At 41.2% G+C, this 25,549-nt stretch overlaps 1 protein-coding gene across 3 annotated transcripts in view; it reads right to left on the bottom strand.

Annotated features, from left to right (window-relative positions):
• Window positions 1-1,793: 1,793 nt before the first annotated feature.
• The window catches only part of GABRB2 (gamma-aminobutyric acid type A receptor subunit beta2), a 205,361-nt gene continuing 181,605 nt past the window's right edge, over window positions 1,794-25,549 (bottom strand). For all 3 annotated transcript variants that reach the window (XM_036240450.1, XM_036240451.1, XM_036240449.1), the window contains one exon: window positions 1,794-2,391. In XM_036240450.1, the coding sequence (XP_036096343.1) occupies window positions 2,044-2,391 (348 nt within the window). In that variant the 3' untranslated portion in view covers window positions 1,794-2,043. The remainder of the gene's footprint in view (window positions 2,392-25,549) is intronic.

Raw genomic sequence — 25,549 nt, 5'->3', positions numbered from 1 at the left:
TCTCTGAGCCCATGGGCGAAACCTTTGTTGGATTCTGCCCCTGGTGTTCAAGTGTATAATCAAGAAATAAGGGCCATAGTCCCTGCTGCCAATGGGGAGAGAAAAATACCACCCAACTGTGAGGCAAAATCAGAAGGCTAAGTACTAAACCTTTTTTTTCTTCTTCTCAGATACTTGAAATAGAAAGACAGTAGGACTCATCATATTCCAAACTGCTAAATCATCAGGGGGAAAAACCGTAACATTTTATCCATGGCCAGATGCTGGCCTTGGCTACTAGGCACAGTTAGGAATGTTACTCTGAAAAGAGGTGTTTTTGTTTTTTAAATAGACATCGCAAAGTCACCCTCCAAGCGAAAGTTCAATCAAATCAGATTTTAAGGAAAATTTAGCAAGTCATTATTTCCTCCACGAAGAGCAAACGATGAATCTCACATCGATAGAAATACAATATATTAGCTTATTCTCCTTACTGTCCAACATATGAATGTGTATGTCCAATTAGTAGAGAAAGAAACACAGTGACATACTTTAAAAATGGAATAAAAACAATATATCATGCCTACCTGATGATCAGTTAGACATTTTTCTGCAGTATCAACTGAGGTTTACCACCTTCGTCAAGTCATTGTGAACTTGTATTTTCCACTAGTTTTCATATCTTCCTTGATTAGGGAGATTGCAACATACACAATGAAGGCAACCTTACAAAATCAAACCTAACCAACCCATAAACTAACTCTACTTGCGCACATAATCTTTGAAGTATTGTCTGCTATGAAAAATACTCAGGTGAACTTCACGTAAGGGGATAGAGTTCAACCAATCTCTCCAAAGCTTACTTTTTCTGTCTCCTAAGAATATAATCAGAATTTCAGAAGCAAGACAAGCTGGAAAGGAATGTTAATCCTTTAAAGAAATGAACAAATCCCTCTTATAAAATACCCTATTAAAGTCAGAAATAAACTTAGAGTGGAAAATGCCGAAGAGACAGCTGACACTGTGGGAGAAAAGTAACCTGTTTGCGCTTTATATGAGTCGGTCTGGATAACTCTCAATCTAACCTGCATCTAAGCTGATGCTAACTTGGCTCACTTTTCTCTTACATGGGTGTCATTTAATGAGATAGACTATACAAGCCTCTGTAGCTATGCTGTCAAAAGCTTATGAGGTTGAAAAAAAAAATCTCCTTCTCCCTTTTGCCTCTGACCACAATATGTATCGAACAGACGCTGTGTGGGCCGATAAGGGTCATGATGCTCGCTTGCTTTAATTTTGTTCCAATAGTCATTTCTGGATCTTCCACTGTGCTCTGGGTTTTCAACTCTTCTTTTAACCGCCTAGGAAACAGCATTTTAGAAAAATTTCTTTGGCCACCACGCGTGCTAACGTTTAGCATCCTCCTGGTCTCTAAATGTCAACATGGAAGACATCGTAGTTGATTCCCAGGGCCCAGGCAATCTGAAACTGGCCAGGTTGGCTTCCTGAATCTCTGTCTTGACTCCCTATCTGGTGTGAACTACCTGAGAACCTTCTAGCATCCAGTGGGAATGATCTCCCCATGGCACCAGTACCACCTTCATAAGACAGGGACAGACCGTCTTCTGCAAGTGTGCTCAGATGGCACTGAGGACAGTGTTTCCTAAGCATGGTGCCACCTCAGTCGCATGCCAACCTTAGGAGCGAACAGGGGAAGAGCTCAGCGAAACGGCTGACGGCCAGCCTCCTAGGAATAGCTTCTCCATAATTCCCCTCTGTGTCGGCTGCACCCTAAGCAGAAAAAGTGGGACCCTCAGACTCAGTCTTGCCAGCACGTGTACAAATCACTTGTATTTTACCTGGAAAACCACAAAGGACCTCAGCGTGTTCAGTACTTAGCAGAAGCAACCCAAATGGTATGAAATGGACCACAGGATAGGCCAGCAACTAAGGTATTTTAGCATCCCTTTTGTCCTGGATTGATGTGTTTTCCAAGTCCTACGTCCGTCTGTACAACTGGTTTGAGGAGGGATCGAGTCCTTGCCCCCCGCGGGAGGCTGTCTTTTAGTTCACATAGTAAAGCCAGTAGACGATGTTGAAGAAGGAAAAAACCACCGGGAAGAATATGCGGGACCACCGATCGATGGCATTCACATCAGTCAAGTCGGGGATGGTGATTTTCAGCTGGGAGGCGCGTCTCCGCAGGCGGCTTTTCTTCTGGGCCACGTGTCGTTCCAGGGCATTGCGGCCGAAAGTATGCCTGGGCAGCCCGGCTTTCCGGTACTGGATGCTGGAGGCATCGTACGCCAGCATCGTGCTCCTGGGGTCCCCCAGCCCCAGCACAGCCTCGGACGTGGCCATCTCATTTTTGATCTCCAGGGTGCTCAGTAAGATGTTCTCATGGGGGTCCATCTGCAAGGGAGAAGAATCAAATAGGACAATCACAACAATAAGCCTTTATAGATGCTTATTAGAGCAGGGTGCTGCGATATACAGTTTAGGCAGTCAGGAGGCCCTTGAATGACACGGGTTCTGTGTGGGCCCACTTGAATACGGATTTTTTTCAATAACTAGCCAGTTTGAAATCTGAGGTCGAGAATCTGTAGATGGCGAAGGCCAACTGCACGCACTGTTCTATGTCATTTTACAGGGACTTCAGCACCTTTCGGTTTAGGTATCTGCAGGAGGACCTGAATCCCCTGTAGTTACTCAGAGACCACTTAAGTTTCTGGGGAGTCAAAAGTTAGACATGGATTTCAACTGTGTAAACATCAGTACCCCTAACCCCTGGATGTACAAGGGTGGACTTTGTATTTGTCACGGTGGTTAAGAGAACTGGTTTTGTGGTTACATTATCTGACGCTGAATTGTGGTTCTGCTACTATGAGCTATGTGAGTTTCAGTTTCTTCATCTCTCAAAGGATCTGGTAATCCAACCCTGGAAGATTGCCATAATGATGTCATTAGATAATAGATGGTTGCTGGTACAATCTTCATTATTTCTCCTTAGGAGATGCAGAGAAATGAAAGGGATTATACCCCTTAAAGAATTTATAGTCTTGAAACTAATGCATAAAATAGTACACTGTAGTAGATATAAAATAATATTAGGGGATTAATTAAGGAATCTCGGGGCTCACGACAGTAGACTAATTAAAGATGAATTCATGATACAACTAGAACTAAAAACCATAGGTAATATTTATTAAGCACTTGCTATATATGCCAGAAACATTTTTGTATAACCTCATTCAACTGATGCTTCTTAACACCCACACTTATAAGTTGTCACCTTAAATTTGTAGTGTCCATATGAATAAGGTAAAGAAAAAGATTCAAACAATATAAATGCAGGCAATGTGTGATTTGTCAAAATGCAACAGAATTCAGAACAACATGAAACTTGAAAAAGACAGTGAGCAGACCATGGGCGTTGGGGTGGTGAGTGGGTGAGTGGGTGAGGGGTGAGGGACTGACTCAAGAAGGAAGGGAAGGAGGCAGGATTCGAGAACAGGGTCAGCCCAGAGTTGGCTGTCCTGAGTTAAACTGTAGGCCCAGGGAGTTGAACTAAGGTTGCTGTGCAGATGGGGTGACCCTTCTCTTTCCTGGATGATTTCTCATTGGCCGAGCTAAACGTAAAGGATGATCACTGATATCATGATTCCCAAAGACTGGGTGATTTGCAATGTTTTTTAAAGAAGGGAAGATTGTGTGTTTCACTTTTAAGAAGCCTCAGTGGTTTAAATAAATAATAAAACCTAGACACAACACTTTATTAATAGCAGGTGATGTTTATTTTGGTGGGGAATCAGGATATACCAATTTCCAGTAACATTTTTGAAAGTACAAAACAAAAGAAAAATGGCCAATGATAGGTACTGGTGATATATGGAAGCAAGGAATACAACCAAACACTTAATTGGAAGATATAATGCTGGGAGCTTCATTAATTATGCAGAAGGCAAAAAGAATGTTGCTGAGATTATATATTATCAATTAGCCTTCAAATGTGGTTTAATGACCCTGTATTATAAATTCAAATGTGAAATCTTTTGAGAAATAGAGGCTATAAAATATGTTGGAACATAATAATTGAGCAATTCATCTCTGCCCACTGATCAGACATTCTCTATGTTTGGTTTATGGTAGTGTTTTGCTTAGTGGAAATGTTAAACAAATATATTCTTAAGAATAAAATTTTTAGAGTTTATAAGATTTAGAAATTAAGCCCAATGAATGCTGAAACACTTCTCACAAGAAAGGGCCAGGCAATGGCCTTAATGATGGATTTGGTGGCCCCGTGGAAGAAAGAAATATTTAAAGCTGCAGACTACGTGTTAGTACTTTGCAAAAATTGTCGTGCTGAATGCTCAAAACCATCCTTTCGAAATAAAGTTTTTTCCTAGGTTATAAGTCAAGTCATTCACCAAATTTCCCCAAATCCTAAATGATGGAGCTGGAACTCCAAACTTCGGTCATTACAGTCCAAAGCTTGGGGCGGGGGGTGGGGTGGGGTGGGGATTAGGACTTTCCAAAGTTCAAGGACAGTGACTCTGATGGAAATGGCAAACCTGTCCCCCCTTGTTATTTCAGGTAGCGTGCTCTTTTTCTGGTCTGCTCTGGGTTGTTCACTGTTACTTTTACCACGTAAGGAACAGCTACTGAGCAAAATATCTTTGGCTACTATGCATGATGATATCCGGGAGACTCCCCTCTCTAACACCATGATATTTGTTTTTCTACTGGGCAAATGTAATAGGAACACTTATGAACATACACCGGACTTGACTGTGGTGAAAACGTAGGTCAAGAATAACGACACACAATAAATCACTATTAAGAGAAACTTGTTCTAAGGTTAGAATGAACGATTCTTGAACAATCTGTATCATTTTGGCGAGTTTCTGTTTCATTTCCTAGGAAATTCACAACTTGTCCGATGAGAGAATTCCTGAAGCTGTAGCACTGATTGATTTACTTTGTTCATAACTTTAAAAAGATGTTTACTGAACACCACTGTGGGTTTGGCGCGGTGCCAAGCATCAGGCTGCCCGAGAGAGAAAGAGGGCATTGCTGCTGGTCCCCCTGCAGTCAGTCTCCAGAGAGGGTACTGCATTTGAAGTCAAAAGACTGGAGTTCTGGCTCGTGTGTGTGTGTGTGTGTGTGTGTGTGTGTGTGTGTTTTGATCTTGGAAAAGTGATTTCATCCCTCTGACTCTAGGTTTCTTCAACTGTGAGAGTAAGGTTTGGGGAGATTAACTAAGAGAATATGTGGGAAGGCAGGCGCAGTGCTGAGCTGGTTGCTAGGAGATGCTGCGAACGCAGTGGGAAGGATGCAGTGTCGGTGGGGTGGGAAAGCACAGGGCACAGCTGTGCCTAAAAGAAAAGCAAGTCCGTTCACCTTGCAGGGTGCCTGGAGTCGATATGGGTGACGAGCTTCCTGGAGGTAAACACCCCTGGAGGTCTTTCCAGGCTGAAACGGGAGTGGGGTACAATGGTGGTGAGCCCCCTGACAAGGACGCTCTGTGATGTGGGCTGTCTGCACACCCACTGAATCAGCTGTTCTGCTGGCTAGAGGCATGGACTTGAGTTGTCCACTTGAGTTGTTTTCCAGACTGACCCATGTGCTGATGGTTCTAACAACGGCAAATTCACATTACAGATTCGGATGGGGAGGTTTTCTTTTCTTTTCTATTCTCCATCCTAATATTTTTTTTCCCAGCAAGAAAAGAATGCTTGGTTAAAAGAGCTCCGTTTTGCTTAAAAGATACTGCATTGAACACTGAAGAGTTCGCCTATTTTTATATAGTGATTCATTATTCAGGTCCGGTTTCCGGTGCGCTGCACCTTGCTCCGTGACGGGTGTGTGCTGTGGAGGGGCGTCCTGTCCGACGGTCATATATAGAAAAGCCAACGGCATCCTTCAGTGACCCAGCAGCATCACAGCTTACCTTGGGGCGGGAGAGTGGGGCTATTTTATACCTCTGTTCACCACTCATACCAAAATTAGAGCGACAAACTGCAAAAATCCCAGAAATCTTAACTTTGCAATTTCTAATTACTAGGACGAGCGTGGAGGTGGGAGATCTTGTTTCATCTTCCACGAAATGACACTGTGACCCGAGTAACCTGAAAGGTCAAGGCAATGAACTGATGACCACCTGGGAATATTCAGAGCATTCTCTCCAGAGGAAAACACTCCGACACTGCCTGGGATGCACTCAGTGTTCTAAGAGGTGAAAGAAGCTTCACCCAATCAGAGCACACCCCGGAGATTCGAGGAGCGCTGGAGAAGGCCACCGACTTCGACTTTCCGAATCGCTCCGCCAAAGTCAATGCAGGAAAAGTAGCCAAATATGGAGTTGAGACTGGAATGTCAATATTGGAGAACAGTGTTGAAATGCCCAGGTAGCTGCAGGAAGGTGGCCATTTTTAATAAAAGCCAATAGAAAGAAAGAAAGAAAAAGGCCGAGATGATTTTCACTCTATCTTTTTGTTTCTATTACGCTGTTGTAAAGTGCTGGAAATCTCACAACTATGTTGTGAGGATGGAATTAGTATTCTTAGCATTTCGGAAATAGCCCTTTTCCATCAAAATCCAGAAATTCTCAGGTAGCTAGAAGCTAATTAAGTGGTAAAGCAATAATTTAAATTTATGTTTTCAGATTTGAACCTTCAACTCTTTCTACTAAATATTTTCACTATAGAGTGAAATTCCTACGAAGTGGACTCTGGTGGTTCTCAGATATGAATTACCTAATAGTTGTTTGTTGTTTTTGTTGTTAATCCTCACCCAAGGATATTTTTCCATTAATTTTTTTTTTATTTTTTTCATATAGACAGGAAGGGAGGGAGGGAGAGAGAGAGGGAGAGAGAAATATCGATGTGAGAGAGACACATCGATCAGTTGCCTCCCACATGACCCTGATGGGGACTGAACTGCAACCCAGGTACATGCCCTTGACCAAGAATCAAACCCGCAACCCTTTGGTCCATGGGCTGATGCTCTAACTGCTGAGCCAAACAGGCCAGGGTGTGGTTGTTGTTTTGATTTTCAATTTTTAAATTCTCATGGGTAGATCACATTAGTACACATTTCAAAGTTTCCTTCGTAAAATGATTCCCTATTAAGGAATTACATTAATGAATCCATTCATTATGGATCAGTGACCTGTGTGACACTACTTTATTAGTCATTTACAAGGGAAAAATATTCTGCTTCAGACACATAGAAAAAATCGACTTGGCCTAGTGGGTGGATCAAATGAGCTTGGTGAGGTCTTCAGTTATTGTTCTAGTGAGAGTGAAGGTTTTAGAGGAAATAAGGGGTAGACCTCAGAAGCTGAAAGAGAAGAGTATGGTTTTTCTCTCCAAAGAACCCCAGAAGACAAGGTTTTTCTAAGGGTCACGATTAATGCAGGGTCAGCAGTGAGAAGACATGTACTAAGCATGAACTGTGCGGTGAACGGACATGCCTGCTCTTCCTGGTCCTTCTCCTGCGCCCCTGCCCGTCTGACCTCCGCAAGCAGGGTGGAAGGACCACCGACCTCGGATGAGAGCGGTTCTAATCCAGCCCTGCCGTGAGCCTCGTGCTCTCCATCCGGAAAATCTCGGTGGATTTAGGGCAGTTTTTGCTAACTCCCTTCACCGGCTTACATCCTCTTGCCATGACCTCACAGAGCCCTTGTTCCCTGATGACGGTGAACGTGTGTAGGTGCGAGACCCCGTGGCTCTGAATCCCTGATGGGTACGGAGTGGTGTTCAACACAGAGTTCGCTCACATGAATTACTGATAGGGTCGCAGGTCACATGACCCAGTCAGGCCACGGAGATGTGACCGAAAGTAGGAAAAGCCGTATTTTTAAACATCACTAACAGCAGTCAAAGTCACATAAATCTAAGCATTGGGCCTGCTGCATCAATTTTCTTTGAGATTTAATTTAGAAAAAGTTTGCCTCTCGGTTGCATTTAATGTACAATTACCAACCGCTTTAAGTAAAATGGGGTAACTTAGGAATGATGGACAAGGACGATTCACCAGGCAAAAGTCCTCATCTTGCCTCCCCCTTGAAAACTGTGCTCCTGACCCAGTACTGGGTTGGTTTTCGTCTTGTTAATGGTGACCCATCCTTCCCCTGGCTGGGGCCAAATCTGTACACGCTCCTTGAACTTTGGAAGTAGCCTTATTTTATTTTTTTGTGTGGCTGAACCGTTTCCATTTCTTTTACACTCAGAATAAAATTCATTTCTCTTGGAAAATGATTCCTTTGTATATATGTATTTATTTATGTGGAATTCATTAAGAATAATATATACCTGCAGTTCACTGAAAGTATTTGGATTGAGATCTAAGAATAAATGTTAAGTTGGGGGGAAGGAGAGGACATTCAAATTGTATATTTAATAATAATAAAGTACAATTAATGAAGTATATGATAAATTCACTCGTTTCTTTTAGAAAGTTGGGAAAATTCTTTCTCCTCTTAATCTAATAAATTATAAATTTATTAATTTAATAAATTATAAGCTAGTAGTTTCCTTTTTTTTTTTTTTGCTAGTAGTTTCAATTCTAGTTGAAAGTCAGGAGTCATTTTAATGGTACGGGAAAAATGTAAGAGGTTGGGATCATACTGAAATCTCCACGTAGGAAGAAAAGTGAAGGACACTATATTTACAAGCTACTGGTGTTAGGGACATTTCTTTCATCCAAAAGAGGGACTCGCTGTAAATTATTACAGCTCCTCGGAGCATGTGGCAAGAAGCCAGTTTTACAATGCGTTTACCTAAGGCCACAGTCCCCTTCTGACAAATTTCAGAGAGGTAGCTACGAGAGTGTGCGTACCCCATTCTGATAACTCAAAGAAATTTTAACACCTGGGGGCTCAAATACTGAGAGGTGAAGATCTGTTGTAGCTCAGTTTTCACCTGTGCATTGACTCAGGTCCTACGTTGGAGAGAGCTAACCTTTGCATTTGCTGGTTCATACAATTCAAAGCATTTTGGGTGATGACTCGCTAAAAGCGTTTATGCACACCACGGAACCAGTCATTCACAATCTCCAAATTCCTTTTTAAATAACATCAGAGAGGACATTTGTTTTGGTTCCTTTCTGCAAGGCTGGAAACAGTCCAGGCAAGTGTTTTCGATGAGTAGGGGTGGCAGGAGGGGAAGGATGGGTCACCAGAAACAAGACGAGCTGCCGTCTTCCCCTGGGGCTCACACATGTTCTCCACGATGACGACTGCACATCAGTAAGAGGGAGAGGAGTCCCTGTCGGCCACACACCTTCACCTTCATCATCTTCCAGAGCCCAGAATGGCATGTGATAAATATGGTGGTCCATCCCATCAAGTTTCAAGAATTACTGGCATTGACTGACTTAAAGGTTGTGATGTACATCATCCCAGGTCATTAAGAGAGGCATGGTTTCCTCTTGGTCCTGGGTGTTGTAACTGACTCTAAGCTTGTCGAACAAGCTAATGAGGATGGGTTTGGACATACAGAACCCCCCATCACCTCAGTGCTGGGTCACAGGGAAATGACAATTTGAGCCTAGCTTTCAGCTAAAAGCAAAGAGTTTGGTTTCTGTCCCTTTAGGCAAGACACTAACATTTTAATGCATTTAAAAATCTGACAGTTCTGGAAGATATTGACTCAAAAAGAGAATTTCTCAGTCCGCTGACTTCAAACAACCCCACCTAGGCAATAATCCGATCCTTTTGCGTGTATCGGAGACACACTCTTTCCTCAGAACCTTGCCCACTGCCTCCTATTGTTTTTCATTTAATTTGACTAAGAAGCCAGAAAAGCCGACTGAAGGCAGACCATATGGGCAGGACTCCCGTGAACACGTATCAAAAGGGTAACAGAAAGAAGCAGCACATTCAACTCCACAGAGAGGCAGGGAGTGCAGCCAATGACCTTTGCTTCTGTGGATTTGGCGTCGCAGTTGGTCCTTGACTGGCAGGAGGCATGAAGGTGACGCTGAAATGGACCTCTCGAGGTGAGATGGGCTGGATAGGGAGCGAACATGGACTCACACTGATTACTGAATCCTGTGAGTGGAGACCACACACATGTTTAGTATTAACTGGCACTGGGTCTAGTGGTTGTGCTTCAAAGAAATGCACTGGGGAAAACTGAGTCAGCAACAATTACAAGAAACTGATACATTGAAAATAACAAAGTGCAATTACTGGGCCTTCCATATCCACAGGTTCCACAATTGCAGATTCGACCAACCACAGATTGAAAAGATGAAAGAAAAGATAGTATACATGCCCACTAAATACTGACTAACGGTATTATCTGCTACTTCAACAGATACTTCTGGAGTCCCTACCAAACATGCTCCTTGCCCTCACAGAGACCGCATCCTCAAGGGAAGACACACTTTAAACACATACCTATAGAAATTTTATGTAATTATAAATAAAAACAAGGGCAGTGAGGAAATTGTCTGCATTGCCATGAGAGCACATATCAGGGAACCCCACACAGTGAAGTAGAATCACAGACTGAAAGATGCAACATGGGTAAGAGTGAGGTAGGATGGATAGGGCTTCTTCTATTCCCATTTATCAGATGAAGCAAATGTTAGTAATTCCTTGGTCCTACTCAAATGGAGGCATATCATTCAGTACCAGTTATGTTCTATAAAGAAATTGTCTGGAGCTTACTAATCCTTTTGTTGTTGTAATTATTTGCCATTTATATGTGTTACCATAAAACTGCCCTCAGCATGTTATAAGTTTAAAATTACAGTTGTCCTTCTGTATCCAAAGGGAATTGGTTTTAGGACCCCCTTCCCCCCAGATACCAAAATTCATGGATGCTCAAGTCCCATATAATCTATGCACATACTCCCATGTAATTTAAATCATCTCAGGATTACTTAAAATGCCTAATACAATGTAAGTGATATGTAAATAGTTGTTATTTATGAAAACGTATTGTTCATAAAATAATAACAAGGATGCAACCACCATGGACCTAACAACACACTACACATCAGCATTTTAGGAAGAGCCGCTTTGTGAAATAAGAGGTTAGACTTTAAAACAGGCTACCACAATATCTAAAGTATTTACCTCTAGGCTGCAGGGACTCACAGGGAAAACCAGTAAGCATTCACCTTCCTTTGGCCTGAGGCCACAGTGGGCTGTGAAGCCAAGTTAAAAGCAGACAGGGTCAAAGGCAAGGTCACTAAGATTTGTGATCATGGGCAAGAGAGTTAACCTTTCTGAGCCTGTTTTCTCAACTGTCAAACTGGGATAAGAGTATCTGCCTTACTGGGTTGTTGTGAGGATTCAGTGAGATAATTCATATAAAGCCCTTAAAACTGTGTCCTATAGGACAAACTCAGGGGATGGTCACTTCTATTATTATAGAAGTAAGCAGGAGAAAGAACTGAACTTGCACAATATCAGGATCAGGGGCGGTCTGGGACGGTAAACCAGTTCCCCACTAAGACAGCTGTGGGCGTGGTGACGAGGGTGACACCACAGTTGTTCGGTCACTCTTTAGGGAACATGAATGCACCAATTCAGTGTGCGTCTCCTCGCTGTAGCCATGTGTAGGGAGCCTCCTCTAGATTCTAGGCTGTGTGGATCGCCTGGTTGCAGTCTCCCAGGAGAGTATCCAAAGCCAAGACCTCGTTATTCACGTGCCTAAGAAAAGAGACGGTGGGTAACGTTTCTTCCTGATGCTTCATTAGAAGGCCTTGCTTGGTTCTTTATCCATATAGTGGGCAGAGGCAGGAAGTCACTCAACATGTTCCATTCTGTTGTTGACCAATAGGATGAGCTAAAGTTTAAGAAAGGAGAGCTCGCAGCCATCAGCAAACTAGGTTTTCAGATTTATTTCCTGCTTCTCTTAGTTATGGGAACTATGTCTCTCTTTTTCCAAATTAAATGCATCTATATAAAAAAAGTTTCATTGTGACAATGATGATAATATGCAATTAGATTCTGGAGATAAATTCCAGTGCAGATAAGAACATCTATATAGTTAATTAAGTCTTGAAGACAAGAGTTTTGGAATCAGCTTTGAATTCTGGCTGCTCTACTGATCAGCTATGTGACGTAGGGCAAGTTCCCTAGCTTGGCTAAGCCTCAGTTTCCTCATCTGTAAAACAAAGTTACAGCAACTCTTCTTCTTCTTCTTCTTCTTTTTTTTTTTTAATCCTCACTCGAGGATATTTTTCCACTTTTTGTTCAGATAGAGTGGGAGGGAGAGAGAGGAAGGGAGAGAGAGAGAGAAACATCGACGTGAAGGGACACATCAAGTGGCTGCCACCCGCACGACCAACTAGGGCCGGGGACAAACTGCAACCGAAGTACGTGCCCTTAGCGGGAACCGAACCCGGGTCTCTCCGGACCGCAGGCCGACGGCTCTAACCGCTGAGCCAAACCGGCCAGGGCCAACTCCTCTTCTTTAAAATGAAGCTGCATTACATGAAGGTTTAAGACTGAGACAAGCTATTTAAGGAGTCTGCCACCATGTCTGGCATACAATTAGGTATATAACAAAAGATAATCATTGCTATGGCAGCCACTGACTGACATAGGCAGGTAAGGCTGATTCTTTCTGTTTTCCAGTGAGTCTCAGGGAGTGGATGTTGTAGTTGAATCTTCCCCACCAGATGTGAACCGGACTGCTTTCAGCTAGTCTTGGTATTTCCCCTCCCCCTGCCATGGATTGGTTCAGGGATGGAAGGCTTGAGTCAACTGAGCCAATGAAAAGAAAGAAAAGGTTTGTTGGAGGCCTTTGGATTAAAAAAAAATCCCCATTCTCCTTCTGGATACCAATAAGGGAACACCAAGCCTTGTTTCTATTGGCAGCCGTATCATCTTGGAGAGAGGTGCCACGGACAAGATTTTGGCTGGCTTGCGAGAGCCCTCACCCCCAGACCTAGGCCAGGTCTATTAAAGGTGGGTGGGAAATCAGAAGGACCTCATCAATACAATTCAAAATAGTCATATTTAGTTGTTTCAGATAAAATTCAACCCAGATAAATGATAAGGTCCTGCATAATTTATAATTATAATGATAAAGTTATAATTTTTCTGTAAAAATCAAGTCTTATGCCCTGGCTGGTATGGCTCAGTGGTTAGAGTGTTGGCCTGCAGACCAAAGAGTCACAGGTTTGATTCTGGTCAAGGGCACGTACCTCAGTTGTGGTTTGTCCCGGGGCCCCGGTCAGGGTCGTGCGGGAGGCAACCAATCAATGTGTCTCTCTCATGTGGATATTCCTTTCTCTCTACCTCTCCCTCCCTCCCTCCCTTTCACTCTATCTGAAGATAAACAGAAAAATATCCTCGGGTGAGGATTGAAAAAAAACCAAAAACAATAGTCTTATGGAAAATTTTAACGTTATCCTGCAGCAAGTTTCGTGAAAATGGCCTCCATTTATTTAAGTCACTTATGACCTGTCAGATGGCTTTCATATCCCTTATTTCATCACCTCCTTCAACATCAGACTGAATCTGAAGGACCAGGCACAGACGTTCTCATCTCATGGACAGCAAACCTAAGGCCCAGAACGGTTCTTTCCCCAGGGTTGCAGAACTTCTCCGAGGCTGACCTAGGCTCAGTATTGGACTCTGTGGCCGGTCCTTCCTATTAAAGACCCGAAGAAAGATATTTTAAAACAGCTTCACGTGCAATCTGTGATTAAAGCGTTCAACTTGGAGAGAGACATCTCAGTTTCCACCGTAGCTTTAGTTAGTCCCAGCTCTACCGCTAACTAGCTTACATAATCCTCAGCAAACTGCTGATATTTCTGGGTTTCAGTGTCTGCACATAAAAATAAAACATCACACAAAATATCTGTAACTATGAAAAGTGATGTCTGTCCAATGGATTTATCATGGTGATCATTTTGTAATATATTTTAATATCGCATCATTACACTGTATACCTGGAACTAATATTATATTATGTCAATTATACCTCAACAATACAACAAACCCAAAAAACCAAGAAACTAGAAAATGTTGTAAAAAAGTAGAAGAAAATGTTAATTAAAAAAAAAAAGGAGTATTTTGAGGTGACGTTTCGTATTCTTAAGCCTGTGATAGGCATTGTGAATTGACCTCCTGGATCCAGTCAACTACAGGATTCTCACTGTATAGTTGTCAAGGCAACCACTAGCCGTTCAAGGCTGGTACTCAAGGTGTAGCTCATTTATGTTCCCTGTGGGAAATCCTTGCTATTCAGCATGATGGACAGTTCAGCAGTTTTGGCATCATCAGGAAGTTTGGTAGAATCTCCAGCCTCACCCTGACCAACAGAATAAGGATCTGCATTTTAACACAGTACCGTTTACCAGCCACCGAGACAGCTTTTATGCACGTTCAAGACTGAGAAGCATCGGTTTAAATGATCTCTTAGATCCTTTAATGTTCTAAAAGTCAATGACTGTAAAAAAAAAAAAAAAAAAAAAAGAAAGAGAGCATTCTCTATGAACCTTGTCTTTATCCTCTATATAAAGGGGTGGAGGAGTTAATTGGTCATTTGTTATGTTCTTCTTTTGAAACGCTGAATCAATCACAATTGAGGTACCGGCTAAACCCCAGGGAAGACTGAGCTGGAGAAGGAGCCATAACCGCTCCCTCAGCCAGGGATCCCTTGTGCAGCTGTGGTCTGATGGCGTCTGCGCATTTAGCCAATTACACGGTGAATTACCCAAATGAGAATATGCTAAATGCACCACCCTCTCTCACAGCCCGGCTCTCTCAGAACCCTTCATCCGATACAGCCTTGTCAAACATCTGCCGCTCCATTCTAACACTGATTGGCCCTCAGCTCTGACATCTGCGGATGATGCCGGAAAGGGACTGCACTTCACAAAACACAGGCTGCAGGTTGTTGGGAAAAGAACAAAAGCATGAATTTAGGAAGATAGGAAAGAACACCAAACCCAGCTGCCAATCTGATGCTTTGTTGAAGAATAAGATATCAGTTCACTTGTGCATGAAATATTAAAAATTTGCTCTCTCCCTCTCTCTCTTAAAAAAAAAAAAGAAAAAAGAAAAGACCTGGGTTTAAACCCCAGGTTTGCCACTCACTGGCTGAGGGACGGTAAAGAGTTAGAGGGCTATACGAGTACCTGAAAAATCTGCAAGCTTCAACCTTTCCTGAGCCTCAGAATCATTTGGAGAATTTGCTAAAATTTAAATTCTTAGGCCATCAGAAATTCTGATTCAGTAAATTCAAGGCCGGGGCTGGGGATCTGCATTTGTTTGAGTACTGAGGATTCCGACACTATGGCTTGACCATGACCCCCTCTAGGATGCTCTATGGGGACATGGACAGTAAGGAATCATTCAAGTAGATCAACTGTAAGCTCTTGGTAAATGTTAATTTTGAAAAGGTAGTAGTAGTTCAGATGGGGGAGTGACTTGCTCCATGTCACACAGCATGTCGGAGCAGGATGGACCCTTCCCCCCTGCACAGAATGGTTTCCTATTTACACTAACGCTGCTCTGTTAGAACAGTGCAAGGGATTGAGGAGGGAGGCAGATCAAATTATTGTGCATTATCCAGTCATAAGAGAGGCAGTGCTGGGCCGTGGGCAGGCTCGGCCCCAGAACTGGGCTTCGTGTTATTTCATTGCTGAGTGTCCTTGGAACAGTCACTCCCCCTCTCTGGGTATCAGTTTCTTCATTGTGAAATGAGAGGATCCTCTGATGTTCTTTCCAGGGTTAAAACATGCTTGTTCTATCATAGCCATGCACAGCCTGGCCAGGCAGGGCAGCTCTTCCTAAGCATGGGTCTGAAGGTAACATCTCCCTCCTCTGAACTCAGGAGCATGTATCTTCTGCCCCTTACACTCTTCACTCTTTTATCTGATACTATTTAAAAGGGTACTACAGGGGCATGGGGCGATTCCATCAGATTGAGAGAAACAGTGCTTCTAAATTTAGAAACAAACTGTAAGTAACAGGAGATGTCAGAGTTCTGTCCTTGTGATCTCTTCCAGGGTAGACACCACCTTCATGGCCACCATGTATCTATTGCTCACTACCTGACACGGAGCGCCTCCTGCAATCCTTAAATCCACCTGCTGAGGGTGCAACTGTGAGCCCCTGTACAAAGGAGGAACCCGAGGCACAGAGAGCTTTCCCATGCTCGCACAGCTGATCAGTGACCATCCCGGGGCTTGAACTCAGGGTTGTCGCAAATCCCAAATCAAGCAGGATTGGCTGAGCCCTTAACCAGTGTGCTCGTCCGCAGCAGTCATTTATTTGATGAAGACTTGCTTAGGGAACATTGGTGATGTTCCTTCCAAATCTGTGTCCCTGGTGAGAAAAGTCTAATATTATCCCGCAGCGGAGCCAAGTGAGGCCAAGAGACGCTCGTAGGAATCAAGTCTTTGGCTTCAAGGGGCCAATGTTCTCAACTGCTGGACTAAAGCAGCCGGATCCCAGGCCGAGGATGCTTCGGAGAACGGTCTTCGCTGTGGAGGGCTCCGTGGGCAGTGGACCAGCAGGGCATCTGGGGTCGGCAGCTTGTCCCCCCACTGACTCAGCGATGCTTACTCCCTGGGGGAGTCACACAGGCGTCCTCAGTAGAAGCAGCCTGCTACGGTGCCCGAGGCCAATCCAGCTCCCAGAAATTTTCCCTAGCCAAAGCTGGAAGTGTTGAGAGGCAAAGAGACAGCTTGTTTATTGCTGAGGGAGACTTCAAAATGATGTCTGGGCCCATTTGTATGTCTCCCTCGGTGCCCTTTGTCAAAATGAAACAAGCATCAAACATCCCACAAACTGCTTCTCAGCAAAGGCCATAAAAAATTCCTAATTTCTCCAGGAACACAGGGATGTTGGAGGTACCGAACTTGTTGTTTTACAGAATGATTTAATATTCATGGAAAGATGGTGAATGAAAATTTAATGCCAGTCTTTGATTCCCAAAGCTGCCCATGGAACACACAGTTTTCTTTTTGATTCTATGCTGCTCAACAGTTCAGAATCTTCCCAGAGCTTTCTCAGGGAATCACTGAGCATGAGCGATTTCTATGTCATTTCGATGTCATTATCTTGGTTATTCCGGTGAAGTGATATACGAAGAAGTGGGGAAAGGAAGATGCGTTTGTGTGTGGTTTGTATGTATATAAATGTGGGAGGTATAGTGACATATGGTGTGTGTGTGTGTGTGTGTGTGTGTCACACTGGAAAATCAGTTGAGAATATGCATACACACATATTTCCTTAAATCTTATAATATACACTCATCTTAACAGTTCAAACTCTATAGAAAGATATGATGTGAAAAATGGGAGTGTTCCTATAATCCCATCCTCCAAATGTAAGCACCGCAAAAGGTTTAAAAATTAGTGCTTGTACTATTGGTCTTACCCTTGGAAAAATATAACACTGACCACTACCTTTGCACCAACATATTAGTGTTTTGAGAGGGATGAAACGTGAAACATGAAACAGTAAATTAGGTATAAAAAGAAACACTTTCAGAAACATTTAGAAGACCATATACTTCTTTTAGAGTTTCAAGAGGAATTCTTTTTTTTTTATCCTCACCCGAGGATATTTTTCCATTTTTTGTACAGATAGAGTGGGAGGGAGAGAGAGGAAGGGAGAGAGAGAGAGAAACATCGATGTGAAAGGGACACATCAAGTGGCTGCCACCCGCATGACCAACCAGGGCCGGGGACAAACTGCAACCGAAGCACGTGCCCTTAGCGGGAACCGAACCCGGGTCTCTCCGGACCGCAGGCCGACGCTCTAACCGCTGAGCCAAACTGGCCAGGGCTCAAGAGGAATTCTTAATTCACTCCAGGAAACAGAAATTACACAAGTACAAACAACTACACAACATAGAAATGCAAAACTTGTACGGCATGAGTGAGACCTTAGACAACGTATCTGCAATGCACATGTGAATAAACGTTTAATATTTCTATTATACTTACAACTCTTGGATCTGACAACAAAGAAAAACGGGTAAAAATGAGAACAGCAATTTACAGGGACGCGCCCATTCCAGTAGCATATAAATATATGAAAAGATATCAATTGTTTAAGAGATGTGGAAAATGCAAGTAAAAATAACATGATAAACATTATAGATCGTCAAGAGCAACCGATGATACTGATGAAGGGAAAGCGAGAGAGCAGAGCTGTTCCTCGGAGGGTCCATGAAGAGAGGTAACAGACGTACGAAAAACTCATCACCAGATTTTATTGGTGTCTTTCTTCTTCGGGAAAAAGTGGGATTGGTGTAGTGTTTACTTTCTTATATTTTTTTCTAATATATAAATAAAAATAGCCACATGCCTTAAAAGTGTAACTAGAAAAGAGGCAGAGAAAATTAGGGTCATAGTGGGAAGAAAAGTTTTACCCGGTGAGAATGGTAAGAAAGAAAACTACAGAATTTAAACCTCTTTACCAGGTTAAATACATTAACATTCTTTTCTGGATTCTGAATTTTCTGTTTTGTTTTACCTAATTGATGTTTATTAAAATATTGATACATGATTTTGGACTTGTTACATATCTTTTAACATATGTAGATGTTTTATTTGTGGAGAATTTAATCTGAAGGAAGGGGTGAGCTAGATTTAGGAACTACCTTTAAATATCCCCAAGTGGTTGTCTAGCTGCTTACCACTGTTTACTAAATCCTATGTTTTCAATGATATAAAATAATACTTTTATCAAGTACTTAATTTTATGTTTCTAAGTCAACTTCTGTTCTCTCTCTCTCTCTTTTGGTTAGTCCTCACCTGAGGACATTTTTCCATTGATTTTTTGAATAGAGTGGAAGGGAGAGAGGGAAAGAGAGAAACATCCCTGTGAGAGAGACTTCAATCAGTTGCCTTCTGCACGACCCGACCAGGTCGGGAATCAAACCTGCAACTCAGGTACATGCCCTAGACCAGGAATCAAACCCATGACCCTTTGGTCTGCAGGCTGATGCTTTAACCACTGAGACAAACCAGTCAGGGCTACTTCTGTTCTCTTTATTTAGCGAGTGCTGGTCCCGTGCTATATTGAATTAATTACTGTGATTTTTAATCCAGTCAAGATTCTTATTAGAGAATTATTTTCTTATTATTTTAATTTTCGTGATTCTTCATATATATATATTTTTTTCATATAAACTTTAGAATTTCTATGTCAAATGTGTAAAGAAACAAAACCCACAATAAAGCACCCTGGTAATCCAACGAGATGACATTAAATTGACAGTGATTTAGAAAGAGTGGATTCTTTTATAATGTTATCTTAAAACCACCACATTTTCTTTCATTAAAAACTTATTACTAGTAAAGGGCTTTTTTCTTCCTTCCCATTATATTTTCTATTACTGTTTATATACATAGGGAAGCTGTGGAAGTTGCCCTAACTTCTCCTATTGTTTCTAAAAGTTTTTTCCCAGTTAATTCTCTCAGGTTTTGCTCGAATAAAGTAACATTTTAGTTGTTGTTCGAAGAGTAAAAATGATGGCTCTCCCCTTTCTAACATTCCTGAGTTTCTCCCATGAAATTTCACTGGCTAATATTTCGAGCACGTTATATAACAGAAGTGATGGTAAACATCCATCTCTTGTTTCTGTCTTTACTGTTCACTCTAAGACAAGAGGCCAGAGACAGAGCCTGGTTAGACAGAAACAGCGAAACCCATGGCAAAGAAACATCCATTGTTTCTTACAGGACTTGGAATTTATAACCAAGAATAAATGCTTAATTTTTATTAATAGCCTTTCTAGTATCTACTGAAAGAATGAAACCCTTTTCACCCTTTCCGCTTAGCAATATGGTAAATAGTATTTGTTCTTTTGAAATGACACTATGTGGTCATGCTGTTATTTGCTTTTAGTGGTCTCTGGATTCAACTTGGTAAGTTTATTTAAGGACCCCTCCCCCTCCCCCTCCCCCAGTGATATCTGTTAGTAAAGTAAATCTAATTTCCTCCATGTATGTTTGTTCTTTTAGATATGATTTTGGCACCTTATTCATGTTATGCTACTTTCTAAAATCATTGGAAGTGTTCGTCTTTCTGCTGTGATCTGCAAGAACAAAAATACCACTGCAAATATTTGCTTTTTAATCTTTGACTTGATTTATCGGTGAAACCTTCTAGGCCAGCGATGACCAACTTTTTTATCTCATGGCACACATAAATATTTGCTGATCTAACAAAAAAATAGGTATACTTTTGATTCATTCATACCAGACAGCTACTGTGTCGGCTGTTGTCATTTTTTTATCTGACAGTCTAAGGGAAAAGGGGTCAGTGCCCCTGACCAAGTAGTCAGGTATTGCATGTTTTAAAAATACTTATGGCACACTGGCTGAAAATCTCTGTTCTAGGCCATATGTCTTTTCGATATGGGTGCCACATGTCTGTGTTTGTTTTTTTAGTTTTATCTTTGGCAATCGGTCTGTTTTTGTTTTCTCTTTCTCTTATATGATCAATTTTGCTAATTTATATTTTCTAAAACTGTCATGTATTTTATCCACTTACTAAGATATTTTCATAATTTACTTTTAATTTCACCTTTCTATATAATTATTATTATTAAAAATATTTTTTTTAATCCTCACCCAAGGATATTTTTTTCATTTATCTGCAGATAGAATGGGAGGGAGAGAGAGAGAGAAACATCAATGTGAGAGAGACACATCGATTGGCTGCCTCCTGCACGACCCTGACCAGGGCCACGTACTGAACCGCAACTGAGGTACGTGCTCTTGACCAGAATCGAACCTGCAACTCAGTGGTCTGTGGGCTGACACGCTAACCACTGAGCAAAACTGGCCAGGGCTATGATTTCATTTTTTTTTACTTTGCTGTATTCATATTGGTTCCCTGTTGCTACTTTAATGAGTTTTTGCTTGATCACTTATTTCCCTATTTTACCAAACTTTCTTTTGAAAGTGCCTTACTTGTTTTGATTTCCTCATTTGATATTGATTAGTACTTCATGCTGCTTTTAGATATTTAGTTGCTCTTTTTAAAATTTCTTGAATTGTACATTTATTTTTAAAAATTACTTGCTAGAAGGTGTTTGAAGCTACAACTTTCTCACTGTTAACTATTTTAACCACATCCCTTAGGATGAAATTAATTATTTAGCATTTTAAATTGCTATTATTTTCTAGATGTTCTTCAATTTAATTTTTATTGTATCTTTGACATATAAGTTGTACAAAAATGAGTTTATTCAATATACTACTTCCATAATGTTTCTGTCATTTTATCTTTTTTTAAAATTTTCTATCATTTAAATTTATGTAGGGGCTATTCAATTTTAATTTTATTAATTACATATGACTTATTAATAAATATTTTGATTTGGGTTGCAGCTTTTATAAAGTATATCTCAGTCGTAACATAGTTTTACCTTTAGTTCATCTTTACATAGTAATCATGTTCAATCCTTAATTTTCTTTGGATTTGTGTTTGCCTCAATTGTTTTTGCCTATGACTTTACTCAGAATATTTTCCAATACTTTTACTTAAGAAGTATTTCTAGTAAATACCATTTGCTGGGTATAGTTGCTTGATTTGATCTGAAAATCTTATGATTCTGATAGGTGAGTTGATATGATGCTCTAATTGTAACAGACAAGCTTGGTTTTAAATCTATCTTAATTTTTGCTCCGACTTTGCTTTGAAGTTGTCTCTATCCTTATTTCTGATGTTTAGCTTTAGCTACGTTATCTGTATCTCTCTTTACTCTATTTCCTTATTATCATCAAAGGCTTTTATAAAATGAATGATCAGGTTTGATCCTTCTGCCATAAGCTCCTCTCTTTCATGCCTCATTGTACACCACACAGATCTGACAGATAAAAATGGAGATCCCTCCGTTTTCCCAGAAAATCTTATGATTCATAATGTCTCGGTAGGACTGACTTTTTAATTTAAGAGTGAGAGAAAAAACAATGTGAGAGAGAACCCTCAATTGGCTGCTTCCTGCACACCCCCCACTGGGGATCAAGCCCACAACCAGAGCCTGCGCCCTGACAAGAATCAAACCAGGACCTCTCAGTCCATGAGATGACGCTCAATCCACTGAGCCACACCGGCCAGCCTAGAACTGACTTTTTAAGCAAGCATCCCAGATGACCTTGATGTACGAGAAACACTGTCATAGTACTTATCTAGGTTAATTTTAAACATATGTTCATCTTCCATTTCTTGATTCATAACCTCTAAAAACGAAAAGAGTAAATATTAAGTCCTTGTTATACATTAGGAAACAAACACTTTCTTTTCTCCCTTCTCAACAATGCCCATCCTGATTTAAAAAAAAATCATATTTAGTATTTAGGTGTTAAAACTATTTCAATTATCTTTTCTTCTGTAACTTGAACTTCTGGAGGTGTATGACTTCAGTTGCCATGCTACCATTAGGACCAAAGGCCAGCATACTGCCTTCTCCTGTTCCAGGTTCCTCACGCTGACTACCTTCGGTTAGGAGCTAGATTTTTCTAATTCAAGCTATTCTTTTATGTTTTAAAGTAAGGACTCATGGATTCTATGTCCTCTAAGATCTTGCATGTTGAGAAAGATCTTTCTTTCCCCTTTACATGTCAATAACACTATTCTTAGGTTATATTGTCCTCCCCTAGAACCTTGCCACCTTTTCCACTGTGTTATGAAATTTCACATTGCCCTGGAATAGATGGAGACCTATCACTTTTCCTTTTTATTTCCTCCTTGTAGATCATTCACTTTTTCTGAATGGAAGATTAGTAATTTCAGAAGAATATAATAAGGAAGGAATGAGATTGTCTGATTTTTTATCTCGGAACCCTGTACGTCCCTTTGGCCTACTGATTATTTTCCTCATGGATATGTATAGATATATCATATTAGTATGGTAGTTAGGAGTGAGCCCCTAGTCAGATATTCTGTTCAACCATGTCTCAGCTGCTTAACCTTACGTTAATTACACTCTCTAGGTGTCAGTTAATCACCTGTAAAATTATAATACTATATGGCAAATTATAATAATACAGGGACTTATGACATAATATATGTAAACTGTCTCAGCCTAGAGAAAGCATTCAAGAAGTATTTATTGGCATAATTATTATAATTAATTATTGATGTCAGATGTAATTCAGACCTGTGCCACAGAACGGTTTTCAGTCAACAACGGCCCACGCGTCACAATCCCACAGAGAGCGATTTTCAGCAGGTGTGCGCAAGAAGGTTTAAAACACAACACCGACTACTGGTCAGGGGCGCTGACCTCTTTTCCCTTAGGTTCCCAAATAAAAAGGATGACAACAGCCAACACAACAATAGCCATCTGGTGTGAACGAATCAAAACAATACCTATTTTTTTGGTCAGATTGGCAAAAAAATGTATTTTGGGGTGTGCTGCAGGATTTTAGTAACTACTTTACATGTGCCACGAGATGAAAAAGGTTGCAAATCGCTGCTATCGAGTATAATAGAGCTGAAAAATTCCTACTGCCTGTGACACAGCCATTCCAGTGACTGAGGGCAACACACTGTTCACGTCTGAGGTACTGCTGGTGTAAACACACCTACTGCGTGGCCAGTTGTATAAAATTATAGTGCATGCAATGATGCACGGACCTAATACTTGGTAATGATAATAAACAACGACGTTACCGGTTTGTGCATTTAACAGACTATACTTTTATTATTATTTTAGAGTGCACTCTTTCTAAGCTGTGTTAGGCTGGCAGCAGCCTCGTACATCTCCTGTTTACATGCCTCTGGACCGCATCATTTTCTCTGAGCTTGATTTAATCTTGAGGTTTATTTATTTATTTTTTTTACAGGAATATGCTGTCTAGGATTGCAGCCCAGGAGCAACAGGCTCTACCATACAGCCCTGGAGCGCAGCAGGCTAAGCCATCGAAGGGCACTCTGTGATGTCTGCACGGCACAGAACCAGCTAACGGTGCATTTCTCAGAACACCTCCCGTTGTGAAGTGGCACATGGCTGTATTTTTTCTATGCACATGGCTGTATTCTTTCTATTTCCTCTTTTTCCGTCTGTGTTTCACTGACATCGTGGTTCTGCATGTTTAAACCTCTGTCCAGTCCTGTATGTTTGTAGAGTGTACTCTAAACAGTTTCCATTTCTACAGCTCTTTTCCTCTGCGTTTGGCATCGTTTTCTACAGCCTGAACTTGGTGCCGGTGCTTCGGCGTTTGCCACACCGATGCTCTTTCTTACTATTTTAGATTTCGTTATTAGTTTCTATAAAGATGGTTTTGCTTTCATGTTTGCCTTTTTAAGGACCTCTTGTGTATCATCTCATCCCTGATGTTTTGTTTCATATTCACTTACAATTTGGAGTAAAGATAAAACATTTGTTATGAAAATTTTAATTTATCATGAAGCCCCCCCCCCCTTAATAAAAGAGTCATTATCTGTCTTTTGCACTTAGAGCTTCTCTTGGTTGCTCCTATGTGCTTGCAGGAGATGGGGAGGAGAGGAGGGGAGGAGGCGGGTGGGGGTGTGGGGAGAGAGAGAGAAATGGACTCATGGGCCGTTCCCTGCATGGTGCCATGCTGTCCTTTGTTTAGGGGCTTCATTTAGATGTGGACCTTTTTCTAAGGTCTCCCTGTTTGCTCAAATCTACTCAGCTAGAGTAGATTTCTCTGCTTTCCGCTTGCACCAGTGTCGGTTCGGCTTATACATCTCTGCCTCTCTGCAGAGCCTTCGTTTGCATGTTTCTATTTTGTTCTATTGCTGTTGTATTCTCTCCGTCTTTTGGACGGAGAGACGTATTACACTTGGGTCTCTGGATACTTCTAGCTCCACTTCTCTAACACCTTTGGCATCTGGACACAGTTCGATATCAGTTTTCTCTTTGTCATTTTAAGGGCTGGGTGATGTGTGTGTGTGTGTGTGTTTGTGTGTGTGCTCCATGCTCTCGTATTGGTGCTAGCAGGTGTGTAAACTACAGCAGACGTTTACTAGGAAATAACTTGGCAATATGCATCACTATTTTAAAGGCACATACTTTTTGACCCAGAAATTCCTTGTTAAGAACTAGATTAGGAGTCACTAGCGTACAAACATGTCAGCAATGGGATGCTTACTTTAGACTTGTTTATAATGGAAAAACACTTAGAAACGATGCAAATATCTCACAACAGGTGCTCATTACATCCATTATGGTACATAAATTCAATAAAATACCTTGTAGCTACTTGAAATGATGTATACTTTAAGTAAAGTATACACAGAAGTAGAAAATAGCACTATACACAATATATAGTAGGGAAAACTTATTTATGTAAAAACATGTCACTAACAGTGAATAAAAGGCAATGTTAACAATGATTATATATGGGTGTGGCGGTTTAGGTGGTTTTCATTGCTTTTTGTACTATATTTTTTTAAAAAAAATGATCATGAGTTAGTTTTATAATCAGAAAAGTAGTCAGAGCTAAAAACAAAAACCATGAGGAACATATACACACTCTGCTACCCCCGCCAGAATAATGGCCACTATCTACTGAGTGCTCTTTGCCTGGAGCCATATAAGGCCCTTAATTACATCATTTAATGCTCTCAGTAGCTCAATGAGGCAGAAATTAGTGTTTC

Source organism: Molossus molossus, unplaced genomic scaffold (assembly GCF_014108415.1).
Source record: "Molossus molossus isolate mMolMol1 unplaced genomic scaffold, mMolMol1.p scaffold_m16_p_4, whole genome shotgun sequence".
NCBI classification, from domain to species: Eukaryota; Metazoa; Chordata; class Mammalia; order Chiroptera; family Molossidae; genus Molossus; species Molossus molossus.
This window is presented reverse-complemented; position numbering and strand designations above follow the sequence as displayed.